The following is a 20,155-nucleotide window of genomic DNA, read 5'->3' as shown; positions in this document are numbered from 1 at the left end:
AAGTTGAAACAGTGTTAAAAATATTTCTGAAGTATCAAATGTACTAGACATATAATTACAAAACTTTTAAATCAATTCTAAACAATGGCAACAAACATCCGCATGGTGTCTTGGAATGGACTCTATTGGCCTACCGGTGAAATTGTACTTGCAAGTCATGATCACGTACGTACACACACACACACGCGCACACAAACTTCGTGTAACCACCATCCCTAGCGAAAGCCTTGCGTGGGGCCTCGTTTTCGTGAGACGGTCCGTCGCCACATCCCTCTGTATAGCTCCATATTTGTTTGTTTATTTATGTATTAATTGAATCCATGAATGCAAGGTCCCGGGGACCGTCCGGGTCCAGATCGATATTTGTATTTACTTGTTTACCAGTGCCTCCCACTCCCTATTCACCACTACCCCGTACCATTTTATGAGCAGTATTGTGCGCGGATGCCTAAGACAATAAATGGCCAAAAAAGAAACTGTCACAATTTCAGCATTTAAAGCTGAAGAAGTCTGGCTGATTTATTTTGGAGATTTTGGAGGGGGGTGGTGGCTATTTTCAGACAAAAAAAAATTTGGTTGCCTGTGCCATGATTTTTTTTTCAACATAGGGATGCCTGCCCAAATATGCAAAAAGGGTGCCAAACACATCTTTAAAATGATTTAATTGTATAATTGCCATTTTCAAACCATCATTTTGGGCTCTTTTGTCCAATTTTACAGCCACATGTCCTGATCATGCCGTTTTGCGTGAGGATGCCTATATTTTTGAGCCCACGTTACAATTACCCCATGCGCATATTTGGCTTTAAGTACTCTAGATAATTTTTGGGACAGAGAAATAGAAATTTGTTTAATATTTTCAGCTTCTATGTCATTGTATTACATTAGGATGTCTATAGCTAGGACACATGCTCATGGGACCTCGGGTATTATGAGCATTTTCTAATTGAAATATGTTTTTTTTCTTCTGATTTTTCTGTTCACATGAAAAGAATGTATATTTTTAATCCATGCAATGAAAGCCGGATGACTTAAAATGTGGTTTAAAAATTACTTTTTGAACAAGCGATAGGGAAGGGATCATTGTCGAATCGACCATTTTCGAATGAGTTGGTAAAGGAGTAGACTTGCAGCATGAGGAAAATACATATTTCATTCACATAAGACTACATTGCATTAATGAAAAATAAAAAGACCAAGGGAACAATTACAAGATAGATTTTTATTTTATCCCTGAATGATAAGCTAACAAGATGTTTTGAAGAGAAAGAATAGCAGAATTTTTTAAATTTCGGTTGGCCGAACTTTTCGCTAAATCAGTGCCGAAAGTACATAAAAGAATAATCATGATCGGCGAAACGGCAGTTCACTCCTTGGCACTACAAGGTTCAGTCTACAGTCATGATGCGGTTGTGCAATAGGTTCAAAACTCCTCGCTCGGGAAAAGGGACACGTCAGCACTATAAGAATAGAACTTTATTACGCAACAATTGTAACAGTTACAATGTATGGCAATGTGAACAACTATATACTAATACAAATAACTAACAACTAATGTAATATAATATAACAGTATAAACAATCTAGTGAGTATCATAAAGCATTATCTCGTTTTTGCAATGAGTATTGATTGCCTGTTACCAGCATGTCGCAAACCTATCATAACAGCCTGGCTGTCGGTTACGTATACTTACTTTTGGTTTCCTTAAGGTGCACTCTCACGGCACTTGCGTCAAGCTTGCGTCACTGCGTCACCGTTTTGTTTTTTCCTCGATTTTTTTTAATAATGAGATATTCCGTGATACGTAAAAGTATGACTTAGAAGACGACAAAATACACAAAAAATAAGAAAATGAATTCTTTATCTCTGAAATTCGTTGAGTATCATTCGAACCCCGCAGTGACGCAAGCTTGACGCATGTGCAGCGAAAATACCAAACTTATTTGTGTGTCATTCCCAGCTGGTTTAATCTGTGGACCTGTCGACCAAGCCGCTGATCTGATCTTCGCACGTATACCCGTTGCGAGTGAGAAAACCAACCTGGGCGGTGCAGATACCGCCTACTCCTGCAGGCCTGTGCTTGTCTTACAGCTAGGGCCGACTTCTTACAGCTAGGACCGACTTCTTACGGCTTAAATGCATAGCGTACACGCCTTTATTACCACTCCCGAAGCGGCGGTTCGGCTCCTGCTGTTTTACACTTTACAACATTTTTCAATGCTTTTTGTCTGCGGACATGAAGAAAACGGTACAAAAATTGAAGACCCGACAAAAATGCATAATTCTTAAAAATATGTCCAAAACTATTCGAAACATGCTACGCCAGCAGGTAGAGGGCCGTTGCAAAGTAACGACAACTAACACTTCAAGTTGGAAAATTGCAACATGTAAGCGCACAACTATTACTGGGAGAAGTGGACAACAAACATGTTACCTGACGTCGGTCTGTGGTCACCAATGACTAGTTGAGAATGTACGTAGATACTTGATTTGGCAGACCCGCCTGAGATGTAGACCGGTGCTGCCGCTCAGTAGCTATAGGTAGGATCTAGTTTGACCAGTGCCTAGTCACTTTGCTACGTGGCAGGACTTCGTGTTGTCATCGACACATCGGGCGTGACTGAATCGATTATACGCGACAACAGGGCTAAAACGGAGGGCAACTTATATACATGGCATATTCTGAGACTGGTAACTCAGCAATGTTTATTTTCTCTTGGCTAAGGCACATCATTTCTTTTACAGCGGTGCCTTGATAGTCGACAATCAAGGTCAAAAGAATTGTCACAATCATATGTAGTTGACAGAAGAGGAGAGCAAGAAGCAGACAGAAGCAATGTAACTCTATACAAATATCCTGACTCCTGGGATTGGAACCCGCGCCGATCCCGCTCACACCAGCTCACAAACCCAGCACTCAACTGATTAGACCAAAAGGCTGACAGCCGTTTGGCATGCTCGGTTGGCGGTGCTTGAACCCCACTGTTACAAAGTCAACATTGTGAGCAGCAAAACCAAAAATTTAAGCAATCTAAATTCCCGGTCATCATTAATTATTGTATTAAAGATAGAATTTAACACTCCATTTCTGTTGAACACTGATGAACTTTGTCAATGCGTGAAAAAAATGAAATCTACAGCTGAGTTTTCAAAGCTGCAAAGTTTGTTGTACTCGCTTCGACCACATCCGTCTGGTGAAGGTCAGGCTTGGTATTTACTATGACTAGACTGCTACAATATTCTTCTAAATGTAACTCGTTCCAATAGTTAACTAGTTCCGAATAATGTCTTCATAAAGCAAATTCCAAGCTCGCAAGACAACCCTCGAGGCTCCCTTGTCTTCTTTTGTTTACATCAAGATAAATGGATTGATGCAAAGACAGACACACACAAAGGAGAACTCGATCAATTCACGTTTGGTAACGTTTATGAGGCAAATGCCTTCTTGCTTGGTTCAAGGCAGATGAAACATCATCATCATCATCATCATCGTCGCGGGCTACTTGCCCGGACCAGGTCCACTCTCTCTTTCCAAACGTCTCTGTCCCCCATAGCGTTCTCTAAGTCCTCAACCCGCAACCCCACATCACGAGCAAGCTGGTCTATGTATGTTAGTCGAGGTCGCCCAGCATGTGCATACCCGTGTGTTGGCAGATCATTCGTATTAGGAAATAAAACGTTATAGGATTTTAGACAACGCTTAAAATTTCTCTATGCATTTTATAAGTTTAAGCTAAAGGTTCATTTGCATGAACCCACTTACATCTAATGTGCCTGTCTTAATCAATATACTTATAACTAATACATATCTCCTCTATGTACCATATCATACAGAGATTAAGTAGTGCGATTTGTATGAATTGATAGTCAGATGCAAAATATTTACTTCCTCAGTGAACACATCAGCATGTTGAGTCTAGAGTATCATTTAAACAGCTTTACAGTACTGCCAGGAAGGGGACCTTAGGGGAGTGACCAAAGCACGACACGGCTGGATTCCAGGCTACACTTACACTATTGGTTCTAAGGTCTAAACATTCTTTGATATATTTGCCTATATGTACACCTAAATGGTTATCACCTCCTAGGATATTATCTAGCAAACCGAACGTATCAAATTATATCGTGAACAATGCATGATAAAGTGACGCTCATCCTCCTCATTTGGGCAGGATGAACAAAACCTCTGAGCAAGGGGAATTTTATAATATCTTCCGACTTTTACGTTCAGTTTGTGCAAGCAGATTCTTATCTCTGTGATTGCTCTACGAAGTTCATAATTATGTATATTCCAAAGATATTTTTTCCTGTCCGTATCTTTCCTTTAGCACATAGAATAAACGGAAAGTTTTGGATCATTTTTTTAAGAACACGTACTGTAATGCAAGAATTGTCGCGGTGGTTTTATGTTCGCGGTTTTCGCGTTCCAAAATTACCGCGAAAATTTTTCAATTGCAGTAAGAGACTACAGTGCATGGTGCTACCGCGAACTTAAAACTACCGCGAACAGTCATATTTCAGCTACGGCGTAATTGAATCCCCTCGAACTTTAATGTATTTACAGCATCTGAATCAAAAGCACTGTTAACGTTCCCTGTCTACTTCTCGTCCAGTTTGACGAGCAGGCCGTACACGATGATGACCCCGTGCCGGTCCGTGGACCACTCGATCTCGCTGTCGCTGAACTTCTTGTCGACGTTCTTCCGTGCGACTGTTGAGGCGGCGACTTTGTAGCTGCCCGGCTTGATGTAGAGCTGTAATGCCACCTTAGCTTCGTAGGTCGTTCCACGGTGAGTGAAGCTACAGGAAAGTGTACAACAAGAAAGTGTACATCAATGGGTGAATCTTTTACAGGACAGGTTTTAAGTATGTTGCAAGACATAGAGTACGGCGATGTATGTTAGAAATCCAGGTAATAAGATACGCCAAAAAGTAGTGTCACTGACGAAGGATAGTGGAATCAAGTGGATACTATCCGAAACGTCTGACCGTTTCCAAAATCAGTTCCAGTTTCTCGAGTAACTATGTTTTGGCGTAAAGACATAGAGTAACTTGGGATTATCCACTGTCTCAATATGTATTATACAAGAGCAATAACTTCGTTGCTCAAACATTGTATATAATACTATATATGTATGTGACTTGTACATCAAGTGAAGAAAATAATACACTCCAAACATACAAATGATTGAAAATGTCAAGTCACTACAATTTCTTTTAATGAAGTTCTGCAATGAGCCATTCATTAATTCAGTTCGGTATATGGTTACCTGCTAGGCTTTGCATAGGCAGGTAGTCCTGCGTAGTGAATGCTGGGAGAGACAAAGACTTGTTTTGTGTCAAACCCTTCCGGCTTCCAGCTGTCCTTGTAGTGTCCGTCCCGCTCAGACAACCTGCTCCCCTCCATAGTTTTGTCACCTTGAGTGCACAATTGCATTCAAGTAACCGTAACATTCATTTGAATGTACTAGCTACAAAGCTATACTATCCTGAACACAGTATAACCAGGCTACTGATTATGTACGTCTGTGTAGTCATCGTTTTTAACATTGTTTCTGACTACTCCAATTAGGGAATGACAAGACGAGTGACTTTGACAGATTTGTAGCGCAAATAGTGAGCGACCTTAAATGCAGAACCACGAAAACAAAGATCTTATACCTTCGTGAAATATTTTGTGGTGAAAAATTAATTGCATTATTATTAATAGATGGTAGGTGTTAGTAAGTCTATGTTCCGCAAATACGTTATAAATGATCAGTATTTTATGGAAGGGGACTCCAGAAAGAGTAGTGGATTCCTTAATAAACAAGAGTTCTACTTAATGTGTGATCTATATGTAGGTGTTATCATGAGATGAATACGGACAGGAAATATTCTGCATTTGCAGGTAAATTAAATGTGACTATCCAGCCTTACCAGCTTTAATGAGATCCCCAGTGTTGAGGATACTCTCCAGCGCGCCAACAGTCGTGCCATGGAACGCCACGTGCCACTTCTGGAACACGCCCAGCGCTGTAGCTCTCGGAGGGACCCTTGGAATGTAAAATACATATTGGTGACGAAATGGACAACATTATTAATGGTATGTGACAATGTATTTTTGGTAAGGTCTTTTCATTGCATCTTGTGCCAGATTCATTCCTTAATCTTTCGACAGAGTAAGAGTAAATTATACTCTCCTTACATAGGACAATACTAAGTGAATCGGTCGACTTTTGATATCAGTTCAAACAATGCGTAAAAGCCCCGTTTGTATTTTGTCTTCACGTATAATCATTTACTCAAGCATAATGATTGTACGTTTCTGCTACATTACAAATACGAAGATTTACTTGGTATTTTCTGTCACTAACCAGGCGTGAGGTTAACGTCAGCATCAAATGGCCACACATCGTCTGACACTTACGTCCTTTAAAAATTTTAAAGCCTACCATACCCACAATCATATATTACTTTTTTGTCGTGTCACTAAAGCTTGACTGTATTATTGACCAATCGTTTATGACGCTGTGATTGCATAACCAAAAGGAATCAAGGCTTGCAATTGGTCCACAAGCTTGTTGTATGATTAGAGCTTGTAATGAAATGCCCACGGGGAAAGAAGCTAGGAGTAAACGTAATGACACATTTGCACTAACTTGAGGGAGAAGCGGCACCATCCCACCGGTAGTCCGTAGTCCTTCTGTGGATCACCACGTTTGTAATAGTCCTGGTCTCCTCGGGACAGGTGACACTCCCGGCAGTAACACATGTTGAACCGATCGTCAAAAAATCCGTCTGTGGTCATAGCAACAAATCTAAATATTATAGAGTCCATCCCATTCTCATCTGTCTTTTGTGATAAACTATATATATCATACTCAAAGATAGTTCCCTGGAATTTGAAGAACTGTACATGTGAGGATTGCCATCTTCCAAGTCCACTGACCCGATTAAAATAACTATACGTTACAACTTATTGTAAATAATGGTATCTAGAAACTATTGGAAATATCAAAAATATCATGAATATTCCAAAGTTTTACAGAGCCGAGAATATATTCAGAAATTTCATATGATGCAAGAATAATTCCAAAGATATTGAATATCTTGGAAAAAGCATTTCAAAGATTTGTGAGTATTTTGTAAGTGTGGGCAGTAAAAATCGCTGACTTAAAATGGACTACATATAGCGTAGTCACAGCTACATTACACTGGTACATTAACAGTATGACTGTCCAATTTCAGATAGAGACTTAACGTTTTATGTAGTACCTTGTAGCTTCAAAGAAGTCTTGAACTTCATGCACCTCTGCATATACGGACAGTCACCTGAAATATAACAAAGCATCTACAATCATTGGCATGTCCAATATTGGTGAAAGCGGTTACAAGAATCTAAACCTTTGCAACAATAACATTAGAGAGTATCAAGAGATGATTTGGGGGAGCTAGCGAGCTGCCCAAAATCTGCATAAAAATGTGGTGAGTCCATATTTCATGTTGTTGCAATGGAAATGTTCAAACTCTTTAACAGACAGAGCTAATTTCTAGTACTTGCGAAGCAGTTGCTTCATTCTGAATTTGAAGAGATGATTCAGAATTGGTTGGCATCATGTTAAGTACATGATCACCACTCACTTGCCGTGCTTTTGTGCAGTGTCTGCATGGCATCTGTGGCTGCCTTTTTGACAGCGTGGTCCTCATGTTCCTTCAGCTGGTTCAGAACCGTCACCGCCTCCCGGTCCTTCTTCAGCTGCGCCTTGACATCAGGGTCGTGCAGAAAGGCCTGCAGTGCCTGAAAATTATCATTGTACATGTGTTACTACAAACAACACATAAACACGAATGGAGAAACACACAATTATTTACACACACATGCAAAACATGATAGTGATTTTATTTAGGTGCTTAACTTATGATTGATGGGTCTGACAGATTCACATCGCTTATTGTCAAAGTTATGCATCCATGCACAAATAGAATGATTTATCCTAATATTGCAAATGATTAGAAAATATTTGTTGTCGAAGACTTGCAATGTAAGATTATTCATTATTAGCTGATTGCTTCTGCCTTCCAACTAGCCATACCACACCTTCGCAGCCTGTTCTTTATCTGTGCTGTCGCCATCTTGTGCCAAGGCAATCAGCTGCTTCAGGGCTCCTTTCTTCGTAAGCAGTTCTTTGTTGGCATCATTCCGAGCCAGAGCGCCCAAGGCCATTGCCAGCTCCATCACTGAATAGCCATCGGCCCTGACAAATATCAGAACTTAACATTATTTTCTAGCATAAGACGAAGATATCCAACAAAAGAATAGATATGCACTATTTGCGGATGTGGCCTCAAGCTTGAGGAACAGGTGGCCCAATCAGCCCCTACCAGCAAGAGATTGTGTCGTACAGGCTGCCACTGTCATTGATATAAACGGGAAATGTTGTAATAGGATACTTGGTAGTTGATGGTTTGGCTTGTCCAATGTTTTAGACAGGCAAGACGACTGATATGACTACAACCACACAGGTCGTCAGGGGACCCATTTAGATCTTATTGTCTACTGGCCAACGAGCTTATAAGCAAAGAGCTTACCACTACAAAAACGTGAAATGCCACGCGAACGTCAAGCCACTATTGCACTAACCTCATGTCTGAGGAACCGAGTGCCTTGTTCATAGTTCTGATGACGTAATCTGCCACGCTGTCGTCAACCTCGATCAAGCTGCTGTTCCTGTCTTCCACAAGGTACGCCATGGTCAGCACGGCAGGAACCTAACGGATACATGTATATTAGAATATGTATCATTAGTGGAATACTATGGTCACGTTGTTTGACGAGTGCTATAAGACAACGCGCACTGTAAAAGGTCGAAATGGAACAACAAAGTTATGAACAAAGGCACGCTTGTTCCCATAATTTTACACGATACCTGAGTAACAAAGCTTTACATGTACTTGGTACATGCTTCATGTACAAAGCGTAAATGAACCAAAGATGGAAAAGATTGCTGCAGCATAAACATAGATATGACACAGCTTGGTTTCAAAGGCAAGGCTAAAATGACATTCTGGTGTGAAGTCGACGGGCAGTGGAGTAAAACAAGACAGGGGAACGGGCACGAAACACGTTTTCTCTTTCCATTCGGATGGAGACTCATCTCCTAATATTCTAGATACTACTTTCTTGGCAGTACCCCCCCCCCCCCATACTTAGCTTCCCCGGATACTTGTTGTGCGTGTGAGGCAATTAAATTACTACTATGTAAATCAAAAGTTTACCTTCAGGTTGAGATCCTCTACTTGGAGGTAAGGCCTGATGCGATCGACGGCCTTGATGTCCTGGAAGAAGTGACGGTTCTCCGGTACTTTGGCACAGTTGTGCATCACGGCAAGGGCGGATAGCACCACCAGGTGAATTACCTGGATTATAAATACATCGTATAACGTTCAGGTAAAGAAGATGAAAAGAAGGGCAGTTGAGTTTAGGCCGGGGAACGAGGTAGGATATGGTGAGATTAATATAAGCCCCGTATAAGAAATCGGAACTCGTCTGGATATTGAAACAATGGCCAAGAAATGGAATGTTTTCTTTTACGGGACCTTTACTTTTGACATATTACCTGTGAGAGGGCTTATTACGCAGAGAGTTTTCGATACCTACATGCATTGCATAGGTAAGCCGGCTGAGTGCAAACATTATCAATGGTAGTAGTAGCGAAGCAGGTATACCCAGTGGTAAGTCGTTGCTTTATACGAATGCAACTCTTGATTTTTTGTTAATTTGTGTATAATTTGCCAAATCATCCATGTTTTTATAGCATCTAGAAATCGAATTACAGACAAAATGTTGTAGACATGTGAGTCTGTGATAGCAATAAAATAGATCATTTCTCACCTCATGTTTGAGATCCGCACCCTCAAAGTTGGCCAGGTCTTGGGAAACAATCGTCAGGAGGCCAGACTTGCCGAGTTCGCGACAGAACTCGAAACTGGCATCAGAGAAATTCCACAGCAAACTCCGGACGACGTGTAGGCACTTCAATTGCACCTGGAGATATTCAAACACGGATAGATATGAAGAGTTGGACTCAGTTAAATGCAAACTACATTTAAAATATAATCTCTGAAGTCAACTGTGAATAAACGAACTATCATTCTCAAAAGTTAGCTGACAAAAATACCCGTCCATCTTAAAGTACCCTTATCGTAATGACATTGCTGTATCAACGAAAGAACTATATGCAAGTTTACACATTCTGCATTTGGAGAAGAAATGAGTAGACTTAGATCTATATATTGAATTCATATGAGTCATTTTGATACATCATTTACTATGATCATGTATTTCAACGATCTGCTTCCATAAATGACGTACGTCTCTGTTACTCTGTATGTTAACGTTCCTTATACTTGAGCAATAATACCTTTCTCGGACAATGATTATGAACAGATGTATTGTAAGTTTCCTACCTGTTCTTCAGTGTGTTTTCCGTTCATGAGGAACTTCAGGTAGTCCGTCAAGGCTCGCGCACCCCCGATGTTGGCCAGGTGGTCTCCCATGATCTTCCGTTCCGCCTTCTTGGGGAACGTCTTGTAGGGGCCGTCCAACGACTCCTCCAGTGTGTCCTTTATGGTCGAGACGGATCCGCCATCCCTAATCATTGACAAGACCATGTAAAACACGACTTGTGATTTTACATAGTATCGTTATTTGCAAACGAGGTTACGAATGGTGTATAGACATATCTAGCCTTTACATTCCGTGTAGAGTTGATGGCTTCTTTGAAAGTAGTGAAATATGTAACGTTCTGCACAATATGTACATGTGGTTTGTATCAACTATCCTTTTAGTTCAAATAATAGTACAGGTACAAGCGTTGATGAGTCCATTGTGGTGCAAACTCTAAACCATTACATGGATTCCAATTCTGATTCTCAACATACAAAAAGACTGAATATGTTATTACTTTTAAAAATAATCTGTTATTATAGTTACTTTTAAAAATATTTCAGATGAAATATCTAATAGTATACCTCTTTGATTTGACCATGTCGATGGCCTTGCTCATCTTGGGCAGGTGCTCGTACAGTTTCTCCCGGCGTTCCTCCGGTGAGAGGGTCTTTATGCCTCTTGGAGTACCTTCTCCCCCCTCACTTCTCTCAAGGGCAGCTTGAATACAGAAATTGCATTGCAAGTTATGGAAAGCAAACCTTGCAGTTGTATGACGAATTATACTTTTGGTGCTACTTTTTATTCACATGTCACGTATCACAGTCATATATCACAGTCAGCTCCTTGAGAATATGATACAATTTCTTGTCATTTGATGATCACTTTTGATCAGATCTTTAAAAGTTTTTTATTTTCTTGTCATCTATAATTACCATTTGTCTCATCTAATATTCAAATCATATTTCCATTACTTTGACCTCGAACTCGGATCTCCGTTCACAATTATGTTTACCACATTTGATTAGGTTTCATTTCTGTACTGTTCCTTTACGTTCTTTTCATTTTATTACCGTAACGTTTAATTTTCTGCATTGTTGTATGAGGTTTAAATTTCATTATTTGTACTTGAATGGACTCCAGGACTAGAATAGTGAACCAGCATTATGTATACACTAATGCAGATTTAGATAAAACAAACAAACAAACAAAAAATGAGGTAAAAGTGCAGTCTACCTTTCAGAAGGTCGAGCACAGTGAGCTGATCCCTCCCGGCGGCGAGGTGCCTCATCAGGCCGCCGATGTCCTCGTCACTATCGCTGTCGTCCTCCCCGGCACACGTGCGGCAACACCCGCACCGCTCACACCCCGCGTCACCCGCACCACAGCCGCACGGACTGCGGAAAATATCTTTAGATTTGCCACAAAATCTCAAAGTCCCAATTTTCAGAAATAAATCTGAAGATTTTTTAGATAAATCTGAAGATGTTTTAAAAATAAATCTCAAGATTTTAAAAATGAATCTCAAGATTTCTTTAAATAAATCTCAAGATTTTTTCAATAAGTCTCAAGAGTTTTGGAACAGATCTCAAGATTTTTGGAATAAATTTCAAGATGTTTCTATTTCCGATTAAGCGTGAATACCCCCCCCCCCCCCGGGGGTCATTATGATCCGTTGTGTAAAAGAGAAGTTTGTCACAAAATAATGGATATGCAATTGTAAGTCGAAGCTGCAAAGAGCTACAAGCATTAGTCAGAAGTACTCTGCTCAGTCCAATAACGATTGATCTAAGACAACTATGGAACGCTGGAGTTTGGTAATAAAAAATCAGCATATGTGACTGTAGTGAAAGAAATAGATATCATTTACTCTTGTTTTCCATGCTTCTATAATAGGCTGTCCATCCTACCATGCTTTTGTGAAGGATTAGATCTACATACCCGCCAGGAAACCTCAGCAGTCTTCCCTTGGCCTCTTCCACACACTTTCCTCCGTACCCGGTGCACTTTTTACAGAACTTGCACACCTTGCACTTGTCCTTGTTCCACTGGTGTGTTCCCTTGGCACACATGGAGGTTTTCTCAGCACTCGATGGTTTAGGTGCGGCCTGTGAACCTCCTGTAGAATTGTAAACATCGTGTTGGAAATTCTTAGTAAGCTCATTTCATCTTAGATACCTGACTTTTTGCAAGCAGGACGTGATAGACACGATAAACAGAATGAGTCATAAACATATTGACGTACAGAGTATCAAGTATTTTACCACCCCAGAAAAGAACAAGGAAGATTTAAAATCTATACTTTCAATTAGAAGTGCTATAAGCCTAGAATTGAGGTGTTCAAAAATTCATTTTTTTTCTTCTAAAAACTGCAATGGTAAAGTAGACCTCGTTGCCACTAAGTACTGTGTAAGGGAATCCTCAGCAAGATGGACAAATGTTTGGTGTGACAGGTCGTTCAGTTTAATATAACCAGCTGCTGTGTTACGCTAAAGGGTGGTTATGTATTGATTACACATGTGCACAAATACAAATACACGTACAGATAAACAGATTCTGAGTCAGAGATGAGCCAAAGATGCTCAGCCTATCTTTACCTGATGACACTCTTGTCAGCGAGCCTGGGTTGAAGAGCCAGTCTGTACCGTCCACGTGCACTGTCATGTCGTTATCCGAGTCAACTTTCACCACACGGCCAACCTTACCCAAGGCCTGGGTATTAGAGAACGACAGGGTCTGTTGAGTTTCAACCAGTCTCGCTTAGCTAAGTAGCAAATCCTAATACAGTATCGACGGTCGCACATGCATGATGTTGTGCCTGAATACATACACACAGACACGCGCGCGCGCGCGCGCACACACACACACACACACACACATACACACACACACACCAAGACACGCACACACACGCACACACACCAAGACACGCACACACACACACACACACACACACATACACACACACACACACCAAGACACGCACACACACCAAGACACGCACACACACACACACACACACACACACCAAGACACACGCACACACACATACAAACTCACCTCCAGCATCCTGTCGTTCCAGCCGCCATGCCCCCGCTGGAGCACCCTGACCCGTCCTGCATCACTACTCACACGGACCAGGTCTCCCACACTGATCTCAGCAGTCCCGCTACTGCTGCTGCTGGTACTGCTGCCACTACTGCTGTTACTGCTGCTACTGTCACTTCTGGACTTCTCCACCTTCGTCAGTACGTCAGGGTTGTACAACCAGCCGCCTTTCCCGGGAATCTCAACCTTCGCACGGTCGGCACCAACCGCCACTACCCGGCCAACCTGGCCTAAACTCTGGCGAGAAAAGTAAAATACTTGTTAGCTAAGGTGTCAGAGGACTAATGATCATAGTGTATGTTATTTTCGAGGTCCAAGCTTTAAAAAATGGTTTTCTGATCGGTGAATAAACTACGTAGTAACTACAGCAAGGTTACTGAGGAGGCTGTGAAAGAACCAACTGTCGTTAGGATGTACGACAGCTCATTGCATAACATTTTGCAAGACAGTTACACGACTAGATAGCCCGAGAATGCCCCCAGTTTCTGATGGTACGACGACGGTATGACATACGAATATGTGAGGGGGCTAGATCTTGGTTGAGCATGGTTAACTTACGGCTGCCATTGCTGGGACCCAACCACCGTGGCCCTCCTGCATGGTCCGGACCCGGGACGCGTTCCCGTCTATCTTCACCAGGTCTCCCACACTCAGTCTGTTCCCTCCCCCTCCGGGAGCGGACACCTTCGTCAGACTGGCCGGGTTGAAGCACCACACCCTGCCGCCGACATCCACCTTCATGTCCCGGTCAGGAAACACGTGCACAACGCGGCCAACCTTCCCCAGACTCTATAACGTTAGTGATGTAATAATGATGATTATTATTTTTTCAATTATTTTTTTCGTACACTCGTATAAATTTTTCAGTGCCCGTGAATTTCATACACCTAACTTCTGTAGACAAATTCATATTCCTAATGCAACTAGACAAACCATTGATCATAAAACATATCTGTTCTTTTATCTCCACTATAACAAAAAAGTTAGGGTCAAGTGAAGTTATCCAATCAATCAACTAATTAACCAATAAATCAATCAATTCTTTCATATATGGTCTGATCAAAACTTGTCGTGCTAGTGACAGAATCAGCCAAGATGACGGCACGTTAAAAAAAAAAAAAAAGAACAAGTGAAGGTCACATACCAGGGGAGGGGGCAAATTTGGCCTTGACTTTCTTTTTACCAACCCTTATTCTCATACTAAATATCATTGTGATCCATCGAGAGGTTCTAAAGTTATGCCGACCACAAATTTCCGGAAACACAGTGAGACAGATATATATACATTCACATAGACATAGACACACCAGAAACGATACCTCCATATTTCACGGAGGTAAAACCACTGACCGCTGCCATGTCGTTGTTCCAGCCGCCATGTCCAGCCTGTTGCCGCTGCACCCTCCCGTGGTCATCACTGACCCGTACCCAGTCTCCTGAACGGAGGGCCGTGCTGTCGTCCCCGCCTACTTTGGTCAGGGCGTCTGGGTTCAGACAAAATCTGAGAAGCGAAATACGCAATCATAATTCATATCTGATACCTTACGGTTCAAGCTTGACCGATGAAGTTGTTTTTATAATAAGTAGTGCATTTCTTTCTAATGGGGAAAATTATATCTAAAAGTCCTTCTTTTATGGGTAATATGTTAGGCGTTTATTATAAAGAAAAAAAATGAAGCTCACCTGTTTCCACTAGGATACCGAACGACTATGTCGCCATCTTGGTCAACGCCTTCCACAGTTCCTTCTGTCGATACGCACTGTAATGCATTTTATATTCTGAACAAAACTATCTTAATCGTCAAAGCTCCCCTCCAGGTGTCTTGTTAAAGTGCAGCAATAATCATGATTGCTTAATTACAAAGCAATACGTACATTAATGTTGGAAAGATTGACTTTTGGTCGTGGTATTTACGACTTCTTAGATACAGTAAAAGCCGCTTAATTACACGGACTATTTGTCAGTGAATTTCGTGCAATTATCCGGCTGGTGCAATAATGCGAAGTTATCCAGCGGGATTCCGTGCAGTGTGCATTGTTCAACTGTTCAAGCTTCATTTACGAATCCTTTAAGGTATGCGCAAACATCTTATTTCGTAAAGTGTATCTCACCTCTAACATGGGTAAGGTGAAACCGCCATGACCTCTCTGTAGCAGCTGTAAGGTCATCAGGTCATGTTCAACTTTGACCTTGTCTCCTTTAGAGTAGCGGCCAAGACTAACGCCGACTGTAGAACGAGAGCAAACAAGAACGGGCGATTGGAAAAGTGTAAACTTTTAACGGGAGATATTTGGCGTTTTGCAGTGTTTTTAGTTAAAGGAGCACAGTCGACAACAATAATACCACCTAGAGTGGGAGGGGACAAGGCCAGAATAAATCCTTACACTGACACTGAGTCTGAACGCCCGAAGCGCTCCTGAAATCATAACCGCGCTCTATGAAAACCTGTATGACGTCACCTTTACGCTCACCAATGGGACAGCTGCTCTTCGGTCAAACACCTGGGCGAGTTTGTGTACTGCATAAGTCATGCCGTCCATTATTCTCTTCGCCAATGGCGATAGAGTATGTTTTTGTTTGACTTGGGTCTGTATGTAGGTCAACAGCATATAACTCGAGAAATTGTGGATGGAACTTTGTGATTTTTGGTAGGTGTGTAGCGGTTGTCGAAAGGAATGCCAAGTTCGAAAACGGTTTACCTGGCGTTTTCCTACGGTACTGCAGCGAGCTTGGTATGTTTTTTGCAGTTTGTTTTGGGCAGCATAAGTCAAAATCTAGCTGGGCGATTTTCAAGAAACTTGGTAGGTGTGTAGCGGTTTTGGAGAGGAAGGTCAAGTGCGAAAATGGTTTACCTGGCTCTTACCTACGGCGCTGTAGCGGGATTTGTATGTAAGTGCATTTGTCTGTAAGCAAGATAACTCGAGAACCCTTGAATGGATCCTGATGATATTTGGTAGGTGGGTGGGGGTCAAGAAAACGAAGGTCAAGTTCGATAATGGGCCCCCTAGTAACTGCCTAAGGTACTGCAGCAAAACTTTTATTTTTGACACTTCGTGTTTTGGATATGCTGTGGTCATGATTTTTGAGTGGTAGATAGCCCTTGGGGCAGAGAGTAAGTGCTGTGAGTTTGGACCCCCTAGCGGCTTTTTGGGAACTGCAGGCACCGATTTCCTTTCAAACTTTGAACGAGAATAACTCGAGAACGTGTTGACGGATCATCAGGATTTTTTGGTATGTAGATAGAATGAGTACTTAAAATAATAATCTACATGGAAAGATGCATTTAATTGTAATCAGTGGCCAATTAACAGAAATAAACTGTTTTGTATATACATGTATCTCACTTGACCTATATCTATGGACACATCTGTTTGACAGATGTTTTTGCTGGAGGAAACACTGACAAGCCGTGAGCTGGACACTGAAAAGCTTGAAATTCTGATTGACCAGGGGTGCTATCAGGTCATCTTGTACAATCAGGTCTTGTTTTGGTAGCATTTGTGGGGTTTGGGGGTAGGTACTATTTAGTAATACATGAATAAGACCTTAAAGTCTTGAATAAAGGCATGATTATTTGGCGAAGAGATGGGTTCGTTGAACTCTAGTTGTTGACATGATACTGTTTGATACCAAGCTCTGCTCTGCCAGGTTAATACTTATATCTACAGTATATCTATTCAAGAAAGTAACCCAAATCCTTGTCTCTAGATTTGAAGTTACTAATATTCATTGAAAGAGTAGGACATTGTAGTTGCGTAATCTGCTAGCGCACGGAACCCGGAAGTACGGAACCCGGAAGTATACGAACCTGCTTCGTACGCTATATTATTCTCTATCCTGTACCACAGGTTACCAACTTAACATATTGTGTGTCTTAAATTTTTAGAGGATGATGTCTTAACATCTTAGTTCTTTCTAGATTAAAGTTTTTGACTTTTTAGTCCACCGCATTTTCGTACACACTACACACAGTATTCAGTGAATAACATGGTAGTATTGGTACAAAGTACTGTACATACATCTTTTTCCCTGCTTAAGTTAATGAATTTACGGTACATTATACAGCGTAGATAAAAATGTAATAAGGCCAAAATGGCACTTCACTCATGTTTTTTACTTCACAATATCATGTTTAAATTTCCTTGAATTATTGAATCACGGGCCCCATATTGTCCCGTGGTTTGACCTGCCACGTTGATTCATTTAGATTTCGTCTTAGGCATGACGTCACTGGGAAAACCCGAGTGTATTTAATACAAAACAGAACTCAGAAGTCTCTGTGCTTATTTCTGAAAGTTAAAAAGCACACTAATTGAATTGATGAAACCAACGCCATTGCAAATAACTAAAGAAAGGAGAACATAGTTTTAGTATAAGGTTTATACAGTAATTTAGTTTTGTATTACGTTTTGTGTTTAATTGCATTGCATCGTTACAATGCATATCATGGTTAATCAATAACTGTAACTGGAATTGCACTTCTGTAGCGGTCACCTCTGCATATACACCAACAGGCCTTTGTTGACAGTTCCTTGCTTTATTTTCCTTTTCACTTAAACATTATGGATCCTGTCTATTGTGACCACTTGTGTGTTGTAACCATTTCCGTCTAGTTCCTTAAGTGGTAGCAAGATAATCAAGATTGATATTTTCTTAGCATGTATTTTACCTAAAAAAGCGCTTACATATATAGCTGTAAGATCTTTGGCCTTGGTGGCTTTTTACGAGTTAAAGAGAGTATGTGAGGAGTCTTCTCAACAATTCAATGCAATCATTTCATATCCTTTAATGTTTTAGTAAGCCAGAAATGAAACTAGAGTACTACATACTGTTAAGATATATGTTGAAACATGAGAACTGCTGGCATTATCGTGTTGAATTTTCGTCACGTTAAAGTTAGACCAAACAAATTGACACAAAATGTAGAGGAATAATAATTATATTACCATTCTTTACACTTGAGGTCAAAGTGGGCTTGGTGCCAAATAAACATTCTTATGTAAACAAGGATTGTTTGCAAACGGCTGCCGACTTGAGAAAAAGTCAACACTGGCAGCCAGGTACGTTATTGTGTCGTCTCCGGCCACGTACAGGTGTTTACGTACAAGGTACAGGTCCGGTCAATAGTCCATACTTATCCAGCACAAACTCACACTACCATACCTCACCTTTTCTACCTTCTAACATATTTTCTGAGCTAAAATGTGTAATAAGAATTATTACCAACCGACACTTGTAGGCAGAGTACTTCCTCTTTTTGTGTAAGCTCTGTAAAGCTAAGCGCTGTCCGAAAGTGAAAGCAGAAATGTAAGATTGTTTACACATATGTCAGCAGCGAATGTAGACATAACGTCCATATACAAAGCTTGTAATCCTTCATAAAGCGTTGTATATGATAATTCGTGGCTGCATTGCCGTGATATATAGATAGGGCCAGGAAAGGCGTACCTTGGGCGATCCGACCGAGCTCTGCGTCCAAAGCGTTCCCCATCTTGGTCGGGTGGTCACGTGACTCGGCCCCGTTCTGGGAAGTCCCGTTGTGTGAAACCGGGTTCACAGTTCGCCGTACGAAACTTTAATGTGTGAGGCGATATGGTTTACGTCATTCTAACGCCCATGCAGCAAAATGATTATCGTGAGTTCGGGGGGCTAGGGGTGGATCTATAACTGGACTGCGGTTCGTTGGCGGTGCAACAGGCGCCAACGAACGCCCATGCGCCGGTTGAAGTGGCAATGTATTTGCAATATATATGGGAAACGCAGGTGGCAAAATACCGTCACAATGCCCCCTGAGTGCCGCCAACGTACTGCAGTCCGATGAGATAAAGAAAGCTGACGTCGGTGTGTAGGCAATAACGGTTTTTAAAACATCCATGAGATTAAGTTTTTATTTTTTATTTTTATTAAAGAACATGCGAAATTACACACACAGTGGTGCCGCACTCAAGCTAAAAGCTTATGTTCACGGCACCACTAACGAAATACAATAAATAATACACAACTAAACACACAAAAGTACGAGAATCGCCATTATAACAGAGATAAAATAAACGTAATAATAATACAAGTTAATAATACAAACATGGTGCCGATATTGAACAATACAGTATTGGAGTTATGAAAAAAGAAAGTAATTATACAAAACGTTTGGTTTCTAATAAATACATCTGGGCAATATACAGCACATTAGAATTGTCAGTGGAAGAGAGGAGGGGTGAACCCCTAATCAATAAATGTATAACAGCTGTTTCAGACAAGGCATCAACATGAGAGTTGAAATATTCAAATTTTTTATCCTGTCAAATAAAAGCAAACGTTGATTAACATAGTTAGGGCAGTGCAATAGGAGATTAAGTTTGAGATTAAGTTTGAGGACGTTTAAAAGTCTATATAAAGACTATATAAAGTTGATGTAAGAGCATATGTTATCTACTTCTTTCACATACATATGTAGTTTACAATGAAACAAAAAACTAGGTAAATATAGAAAAGATCGCTTTGTTGTAAGCTAGATGTGTCGCTTGATCTCCGAAAACACTGGGTCTTATCAGAGAGTTCCTTTCTCCCGGCATCGGGAGGTTTCAGGGATTCAAACTCAGCACCTCAAGTCAACAAC

General features: G+C 41.0%; 1 protein-coding gene across 1 annotated transcript; it reads right to left on the bottom strand.

Annotated features, from left to right (window-relative positions):
- Positions 1 to 3,656: 3,656 nt before the first annotated feature.
- LOC118429610 lies at positions 3,657 to 19,091 on the bottom strand. Its single transcript, XM_035840147.1, has 21 exons — positions 18,988 to 19,091; positions 15,651 to 15,766; positions 15,222 to 15,298; positions 14,889 to 15,039; positions 14,097 to 14,327; positions 13,491 to 13,775; positions 13,028 to 13,142; positions 12,372 to 12,549; positions 11,667 to 11,827; positions 11,015 to 11,150; positions 10,451 to 10,634; positions 9,876 to 10,028; positions 9,260 to 9,400; positions 8,625 to 8,752; positions 8,082 to 8,238; positions 7,625 to 7,781; positions 7,259 to 7,315; positions 6,643 to 6,781; positions 5,921 to 6,036; positions 5,272 to 5,419; positions 3,657 to 4,801 (listed from the first exon to the last, which is right to left on the bottom strand). Exons 1-21 carry the CDS (start codon positions 19,028 to 19,030, stop codon positions 4,600 to 4,602), a joined length of 3,075 nt encoding a protein of 1,024 aa, XP_035696040.1. The 5' UTR covers positions 19,031 to 19,091; the 3' UTR covers positions 3,657 to 4,599.
- Between the last annotated feature and the right edge of the window lie 1,064 nt (positions 19,092 to 20,155).

The sequence above is a fragment of the Branchiostoma floridae genome, chromosome 13, assembly GCF_000003815.2.
Source record: "Branchiostoma floridae strain S238N-H82 chromosome 13, Bfl_VNyyK, whole genome shotgun sequence".
Classification (NCBI taxonomy): Eukaryota; Metazoa; Chordata; class Leptocardii; order Amphioxiformes; family Branchiostomatidae; genus Branchiostoma; species Branchiostoma floridae.
This window is presented reverse-complemented; position numbering and strand designations above follow the sequence as displayed.

What these genes read in the sequence shown, in the direction of transcription:
- LOC118429610 (XM_035840147.1), bottom strand. Translation starts at nt 19,030, where the DNA reads ATGGGGAACGCTTTGGACGCAGAGCTCGGTCGGATCGCCCAAG. An exon ending in GGGTCCCAGCAATGGCAGCC is followed by an intron (nt 13,776 to 14,096) that starts GTAAGTTAACCA and finishes TTTTCTCGCCAG; the next exon opens with AGTTTAGGCCAGGTTGGCCG. An exon ending in TGGGGATCTCATTAAAGCTG is followed by an intron (nt 5,420 to 5,920) that starts GTAAGGCTGGAT and finishes TGTGCACTCAAG; the next exon opens with GTGACAAAACTATGGAGGGG.